Here is a 9174-nt window from a genome sequence, read left to right as displayed (position 1 = left end):
ATAACAAATTATGGGTAACATTGAGAAGAATGGTAATTCCAGAACACTTAATGTGCTCATGCAGAACCTGTACATAGATCAAGAGGCAGTTGTTCCAAAAGAACAAGGGGATACCTTTAAAATCAGGAAAAGTGTGCGTCAAGGTTGTATCCTTTCACCACACTTAAATTCAATCTGTATGCTTAGCAAATAATCCAAGAAGTTGGACTATATGAAGAACATAGCATTAGGATTGGGGCAAGACTCATTTAACAATCTGCATATGCAGATGATGCAACCTTGCTTACTGAAGGGGAAGAGGATTTGAAGCACATATTGATGAAGACCAAAGACCACAGCCTTCAGTATGGATTATACCTCAACATAAAGAGTACAAAAATTCTCACAACTGGACCAATAAGCAACATCATGATAAATGGAGAAAATACTGATTTTTTCAAGGATTTCATTTTACTTCGATTCACAATCAGTGCCCATGGAAGCAGCAGTCAAGAAATAAAACAATGTATTGCATTGGGCAAATCTGCTGCAAAAGACCTCTTTAAAGTGTGGAAAAGCAAAAATGTCACTTTGAAGACTAAGGTGTGCCTGATGCAATCCTGTGGTATTTTCAATTGCCTCATATGCATGTGAAAGCTGGACAATAAATAAGGAAGACTGTAGAAGACCTGATGCCTTTTAGCTATCGTGTTGGTGAAGAATATTGAATATATCATGGACTGCCAGAACAAAAAACAAATTTGTCTGGGAACGGGTACAGCTGGAATGCTTCTTAGAAGGGAGGATGGTGAGACTTTGTCTCATGTACTTTGGACTTATTATCAGGAGGGATCAGTCCCTGGAGAAGGACAGCATGCTTGGTTGGGGGTCAGCAAAAAAGAGGATCCTCAATGAGATGGACTGACACAGTGGCTGCAACAATGGGCTCAAACATACCCACAATTGTGAGGTTGGTGCAGAACTGGGTAGTATTTCATTCAGTTGTACCTAGGGTTGCTATGTATTGGAAACAACATGATGGCACCTAACAACTACTAAAAAAAACAACTACTACTCATGGTAAAAGGGACTTTACAGACCTTGAGATAGGGAGATTAGAATGGATTATCTGGGTGGGTTCAAAGTAATCACAGAAGTCCTCAAAAGTGGAAAAGGAAGACAGAAGAGTGGTTCTTAGAGGATACAACAAAGGAAAGAAACCAGGAAAGACGTGAAGCGTGAGAGGGATGTGACCTGCAGTTGCTGGCTTTGAAGATACAAAACCTCAGTCCTACAACTGCAAGGGATTGAATTCGGCCAATAACCTGAATGAGCAAGAAAATGGAGCCTTCAGAAAAGAACGCAGTTCTGCTGACACCTCAATTTTAGCCCATTGAGACCCATACCAGACACCTGACTTAGGGAACTGTAGGAACAACTTTGTGTTGTTTAGGCCACTGTTTGTTAACTTGTTACAGCAAAAAGAAAAAGCTCATTCAAACCACTTTCTCTGTTCTATCACTGTAGAATAGTGTCATCTGTTCTTGGACTTCATATAAATGAGCTGTTTTCATAGTATGGCTTCTTTCATTTAACAATATTTTGGACATTCATCTATATTGTAACAGTAATCTTTTTAACTGCAGAGAAATATGTCATTATCAATAAACCACCATTTATCCATTCTGTTGATGGACATTTGGGTTGTTCCCAGTTTTTGGATATTATGAATGCACAAAAGAATGAGGATGATTTTGAGTATTTCAATTATGGAATAATCTCTAAGTGAAAAATAATAAATATATGTATTTGCGTAAAGTATCTGGAAGAATATACTGTTACGTTGTTGTTAGGTGCCGTCAAGTTGGTTCTGACTCATAGGGACCCTATGTCCAACAGAACAAAACACTGCCTGGTCCTACACCATCCTTATGATCATTGTTATGCTTGAGCCCATTGTTGTAGCCACTGTGTCAATCCATCCTTTGAGGGCCTTCCTCTTTTTCCCTTAGCCTCTACCAAGCATGATGTCCTCCTCCAGGGACTGGTCTCTCCTGATAATATGGTCAAAGTATGTGAGATGAGTCTCGCCATTCTTGCTTCTAATGAGCATTCTGGGTGTACTTCTTCTGGATGAATATACTAGAAACTGACAAGTTGGTAGTTTCTAGAAAGGAGAGCTGTGCGGTATCTGGATGACAAACATTTTTAACATTTACTCTTTTGAATTTTATACCATGTGACTGTTAATTAGTAAATAACATGCATCTCTGCATTACTATAGTAAATATAGATTTAGGGGAGAATCATTATCTAAATTTAAGGTGAAGCCAGAATCCTTTGGCTAGAGATATCTAATTATATAGCATCATTACTCTTCTGCTGAAATTAGTTTAAGGTACAATCAGTTATTACGAATAAGGAATAATACATTTATATTACAAAAGAAGTAAAGTTTATTCTAAATGGGAATTACAACCTTCCAAATTGGTAATAAGGAAACACAATGGTTAGGGACAAAGGGAAGGGAGAGAGACTGATATGTGTGGTAAACAACAACGACCATCATCATCACCACCACCTTTCTTGGGGCAAATTGTTTAGCAGGATTCTCTTTGAGGTATTATTTTTTAAACTTATTTCTGCACTTAACATCTAATTAATCTCTTGGGATGCAGATTTAAATAGAAAAAAGAGACTAATGAAATCTACTTTTGAAATCACTCTTAAAACAATGATTCCTCATCTTTATTTAGCCCTTTTCAATTCATTTTCACATACATTATTCCTTTTTGCTTCTCAAAACTCTGTGAAGTAGATTTGAGCAGATTTTATCCTGATTTCATGTATGAGGAAAAAAAAAAAAAAAAAACGGCACTCAGAGAGGCTGATTTGCCTAAAACCACACAATCTCTATCAGCTGGAACCAGTACCTGGTCTCTCACTACTGGAATTTCTCTGCTTTCCACCTGCACTTCTTTAACCTCCAACCCGCTGCCCTTTTCTCTTACCCTGATAACTCTCAATCACAATTGAATTTTTTTTGCTGTTTATATGCATTCTAAGGGAAATGACAATTTTAATAATGATGCAGTTTATTGTAACTATCAACTTAAAATTTAAATGTCTAAAAGTTGTATTAACAAATCAATATGCAGTTATTTTCCTACCACTCAAAAATTTTAATATTAAAGATTCTAGACCAAAAATATGCAAATAGAGTATCAAAATAACTTATAATAAATTTCTAAAATCTTCACATAGTAAAAGTGGAAAGACAAAAATATATTTACAATACATGTGCCATTAGGATATAGATAAGAAAGTAGTCCCCACAATAAAATTAATTCTTCCTACTTATCAAAATTTCTAGTATAAGAATGAAAATATTCAGATGCTCATAAATAGAAAGATAGCTATTCAAAAGTTTCTTTTGGACAACATTCTTTGGTGTTCGTACAACTGCATATATTACCATGTATTTATTTACTGTAGAGACTTTTCAGACTACACATTCAGTTTAAATAGGAAATAAAAAAATATACACTAGATTTTCATACAGAAAGTAGTTATAGGGTAAGTATTTTGATTTCATGGTGCTCAAATATTTATGGGCAAATTTTACTGATCAAACCTTAAAATAACTACCTACTCTTTGCTATTTATTATATATTCATATGTTACAGAAATTTAAAAAATATAGTACATTCATAGGTAGAGAATTCAACTCTGAGTTGACAACTATTTATGATTTTCTCAACTGGCTGCTCCACAATATAGGGAGCTAAATGAAAAGATGGAAAGCCTAGGTTACCAGCTTGGTAAGCAGCTTGGGATACCAGACATGTAACAATGGAATACTACTGTACTTTGGAGGAAGAAGACAAGTGAATGAGTAACATGGACACACCTTAGTATACGTTCTTGACCCTAATAAATGAATTATTCATTTGCAAATATTACCAAAAGTAAAAAATTTATTTTACAGAGTGGTTGGTTTTGTAATACATCAAAAACTTAATGTTATATTTCCCTGTTCTCACTGCTTGTCTCATATCAGTGGCTGAAGTTTCTCCCAAATAATTTAGTATACATTTAAAGTGGCAATACAAATTCTACTTAATGGACTTAAGTTATAATTAGAAACCAGTTTTATATACAGAAAATCCATAAATATAGAATTTTTATTCCTATTTTATCCTTAGGCTATGCAAAAAAATTGACTAAAAATTCGATTTTTCATTTGGATCTTTGTAATAAACATGTAAATACATATGTACACTGGAGATGCTTTCTGATAGAAATAAACACACAGAAGTAATTTTGGTCTTCACAAGATCCATCATTATTTGTCCATTTTCCAAGATGATGTGATACATCATGGTCACTCAAATTTTAAGATTGTTTATACACATAATTCAAATAATTATTATTTTACTTGTACAGTTAATGCTTCATTCTGGATTTAAACTTCTTTTAGGAAAGATTTCTTGATCCAATAGTAGGAAGCTTTTAAAAAAAATTTCAAATATGATTAACATGTTTCTGTACCGTTACTTGCAATTTTCTTTGTTCTGGCAATATCACAAATACTGGGTCACTTAATCTTCATTGTTCATACCCCAGAGGTAATTCTTGAGTTATCTCACATGATGTAAGTACCATCTTTGTAGCATTTCATGGACTCCATCTGTTTTGTCATAGCCAGAACATCATGAAATTCAGTACTTAGGCCAGACATATGTTGAAAGTATGCCTCTTTTTCCACTTGAATTGTTAAATTATTTACTCCAGCATCCTTGAGTATTCCTGTAACCTGATTATAAAAATCAAGACATTTAAAAGTATCTAGATGAAAAATATGTTCATCTTAACATGTCTTACATAGTCAATATTGTATTTTTTATAGTTACAGATAGTCAAAGATAAATCCTCAAAGTTTATTAGTTAGTTAGTCAAAACGTTAGACAGGATCTTTTAGATGGCTAGTAAATTACTGTTCTGTCATTCAAGGTAGAAAAGGAAAACAACTATTGTTTCCGACTGGGTTCATCCAGAATGCAGACAGAGGACTGTTGTGACCCCTGTCTCCAGTAGCAGCATATATCCTATCAACTTCATTACTGCTATGAATTTAGCTACATTTACAGTAACCTGCAATTTTAGGCATGAACTACCTCAATTAAAATTACTTTAAAAACAAAAAGATTATTACCTGCTGCACTATTCTTTGTTCCAGCACATCAGATGTCACCTGTATATGAATTGTTCCTGCCACAACACTGGCAGAATGACGCCAAAAATGAGGGTCTCGGTATGATATTAAGCCTTCGATTTTCTGTATCTGGCAAATAAAAAAAAGAGGTGATATATATATTCTTAAAAGTTAATCTGCTTAACACACAGCAATTCTTTTGGCCCAGGAATCACTAGTAAGTGGATTAAAAAAAAAAAAGTAGAAAGAATAGGAGAGGGACCTCTAGCTAGAAGTAAAGGTGCCTGTATTTAACATTCTGACCTAAGAGTGATTCTAGAGAAGGAGTTCTGACTTGGAAGGTCAGTGGGGGTTACAGGTGTCTTTACACCCAAATATGACTATCACCAACAGCCACACACCCATTTTCACCTATGTAAAATATACTTTGCCTATTGTACACAGACATACTCAGGCTTCTCAAACATTATCTGGACATGTGCAAAGAACTACATGCTTTTCTTTACAATGATACACATATGGATATATTATCTGTTACATATAGATAGCACATTCACAGATAAACTCAATGTTCAATAATAGAGGATTGGTTAAATAAATTATAGACTACATGTATAATGTAATAAAACATTGTCATTAAAATGTATTAGAGTATTTACCGATATAAAAGAAAAATTTATAGAACAGTACAGTTTGTTGCCATTTTTACTAAAACAAAAAACTATATAGAAAAACAACTTGTAAAAGTATTTCTTTCCAGGTGGTAGAATTATGTATGTTTTTATTTATTTTCCTTTTTTGGAAGTTTCTGTAGTTTGAAATTTTCTGTAGTGGACGTATATTACTTTTGAAATAAAACTACATTTTTTGGTCAATTGGCATAACAAAATATATTAAGAAAACGTTCTGCATCCCACATTGGTGAGAGGCATCTGGGGTTTTAAACGCTAGCAAGCAGCTATCTAAGATGCACCACTTGGTCTCAACCCACGTGGAGCAAAGGAGAATGAAGAACACCAAAGACATATGGTAAAGATGAGCCCAAGAGGCAGAAAGGGCTGGCCACATAAACCAGAGACTCCATCAGCCTGAGACCAGAAGAACTAGATGGTGCCTGGCTATCACCAATGACTGCCCTGACAGGGAACACAACAGAGAATCCCTGATGGAGCAGGAGAACAGTGGATACAGATCTCAAATTCTCATAAAAAGACCAGGCTTAATGGCCTGCCTAAGACAAGAAGAACCCTGGAGGTTGTGATCCCTGAACCCTTTGTTAGCCCAAGATTGGTACTATTCCCAAAACAAACTCTCCAGAGAGGGACTGGCCTGGACTATACGACAGAATATGATACTGGTGAGGAGTGAGCTTCTTGACTCAAGTAGACTCATGAGACTATGTGGGCAACTCCTGTCTAGAGGCAAGATGAAAAGGAAGAGGGGGACGAGAGCTGGTTGAATGGACATGGGGAACACAGGGTAGAGAGGAGGAATGTGCTGTCTCATTACGGGGAGAGCAGCTAGGAGTACACAGCAAGGTGTGTATAACTTTTTGAATGAGAGACTGACTTGATCTGTAAACCTTCACATAAAGCACAATAAAGAAAGAAAAAAAAAATCACTTTCCTTGGGCATTTTTTCCTCAGTAAGTACTAATGTATTTTCTAAAGTAAGTATCAAGGCGGGGGGAGGGGACCACATTTTTTTTAGAATATAAAAAAAATCCCAAACTAAATCTGTTGCTGTCAAGCCAATTCTGACTCATAGCGACTCTATAGGACAGAGTAGAACTGCTTCATAAGGTTTCCAAGGCTGTAAATCTTTATGGATGCAGACTGCCATATCTTTCTCTTGCACAGTGGCTGGTGGGTTCAAACCATCAACCTTTTGGTTGTCAGCCTAGCACTTAACTGCTATGCCAGCAGCGTTTTAGTAGGATATCAAACTCATTGCTGTTGAGTTGATTCTGACTCATAGCTAACCCACAGGACAGAGCAGAGCTGCCCCATAGGGTTTCCAAGGAGGGACTGATGGACTCAAACTGCCAACATTTTGGTTAGCAGTGGAGCTCTTAACCACTGTACAGCCAGGGCTCCTAGTAGGATAAAACCCGCTGCAGTCGAGTTGATTCTGACTTATAGCGACCCTATAGGACAGAGCAGAACTGCCCTATAGAGTTTCCAAGTAGTGCTTGGCAGATTCGAACTGCCAACCTTTTGGTTAGCAGCCAACACTTAACCACTACGCCACCAGGGTTTCCAGCAGGATACAGTAGTTACTAATTATGAGAGAGTAAGAAAATCTTACTAACTTTACTTATAAAAACAGTGGGTTAAGATGGTATAGCATAAATATTTAAGATGTCAACTCTTTTATCAGCAGATGATAATTCCTTTAATATGATATGAGAAATCACCAGGTAGAAGTCATTCTATTCTGTATTTTTTTCTGTGAATTGTCTGTTTATAGTCTCAGTCTATTTTTCTATGAGACTGCTTTTTTTTTTTTAATTTACAGGATTATGGATAGCAGGCCATTGTCTATTTAGACATCATTTAAATATTTTCTCCTTGTTTGCCTTTTGTACTTCATATTTGTTAATGGAATCTTTTGCCAGTGTAAGCATTTGGCTTCTGGTTTCATTTCAAAATGAAAAAGGCCTTCCTTATCTCCATGACTATATAAATATTCTTCTATTTTATCTGAGCAGTTTTATTTATTTTTTTAGCTATTTAGACATTTAATCCCCTGAGAATATATTTTATATGATATGGTGTAGAGATATAGCTTTTCTTTCCCACCAAATAGAAAAGTAACTGATCCAAAACTGGTTAACTAGGTCAACCTTTTCTTCCCACTCATCTGAAATGCCATCTTTACTACATACTAAATTCCTCTAAGTTCCTGGGTCTTTTTCTGGATGACCTGTTTTGTTTCTCTATTGGTTTATGTGTTTATTCCTATGCAAAAATCAAACTGTTAGTTTTGTTAGTTTATTCTATAACTTTATAAGCACAAAATATGATCTGTTAATGAATAAATTCATTAATTCTGTAAAAAAGTACAATTTTCTTGCTTACTCTCAGATATTAACTGTTCCAAATAAGCTTTAATATTGGATTATCACCTCCTGACCCAAAACAAAAATGAAAATAAGTCCCCATGAGAGGCAACTGGATTAAGATCAGAGAAAATCAACATTTTCACCATACAGAGTCTTCTCCAAGAAAATCTCCCTCTCCCTTTATTTAGTCCCTGCTTTATGTCTTTTAAGTAAAACTATTTTTTTCATTCATATCTGGCATATCTCTTGTTAGGTCAGATTATTCAATTTTAGATGCTTTTTTAAAAAGAAAAACATAAATGGGCAAAGGATATGAACAAACATTTCACCAAAGAAGACATTCAGGCGGCTAACAGAAATAGGAGGAAATGCTGGAGATCATTAATCATTAGAGCAATGCAAATCAAAACTACAATGAGATACCATCTCATCTTAACATTCCTGGAACAAATTAAAAACACAGAAGATAGCAAAGTTGGAGAGGTTTCGGGGAGACTGGAACTTTTATGCACTGCTGGTGGCAGTGTAAAATGGTACAACCATTTTGGAAAATGATACGGCACCTCCTTAAAAAGCTAGAAATAGAAATACCACACAATCCAGCAATCTCACTGCTAGGAATATATCCTAGAGAAATAAGAACGGTCACACGAATAAACATATGCCCACCCATGTTCACTGCAGCATTATTTACGGTAGCAAAAAGATGGAAACAATCTAAGTGCCTATCAACAGACGAATGGATAAATAAATGGTACACACACACAATCCAATGATAAAGAACAATGATGAATCCACAAAACATCTCACAACATGGATGAATCTTCAGGGCGTGAAATAAGTTGTTATGGATTGAACTGTGTCCTCCCAAAATGTGTGTCAACTTGGTTAGGCCATGATTCCCAATACTGTGTGA

At 35.5% G+C, this 9174-nt stretch overlaps 1 protein-coding gene across 1 annotated transcript in view; it reads right to left on the bottom strand.

Moving 5' to 3' along the window:
- Positions 1–4300: 4300 nt before the first annotated feature.
- Positions 4301–9174, bottom strand: part of SLC30A5 (solute carrier family 30 member 5) — a 30542-nt gene continuing 25668 nt past the window's right edge. The window contains exons 15-16 of the mRNA XM_064272789.1: positions 5195–5323; positions 4301–4795 (exon numbers count right to left, since the gene is read on the bottom strand). Of these exons, the coding sequence (XP_064128859.1) occupies positions 4625–4795; positions 5195–5323 (300 nt within the window). The 3' untranslated portion in view covers positions 4301–4624. The remainder of the gene's footprint in view (positions 4796–5194; positions 5324–9174) is intronic.

Source organism: Loxodonta africana, chromosome 2 (genome assembly GCF_030014295.1).
Source record: "Loxodonta africana isolate mLoxAfr1 chromosome 2, mLoxAfr1.hap2, whole genome shotgun sequence".
Classification (NCBI taxonomy): domain Eukaryota; kingdom Metazoa; phylum Chordata; class Mammalia; order Proboscidea; family Elephantidae; genus Loxodonta; species Loxodonta africana.
The sequence above is the reverse complement of the archived record's forward strand: the minus strand, read 5'-3'. Positions and strand labels throughout refer to the sequence as shown.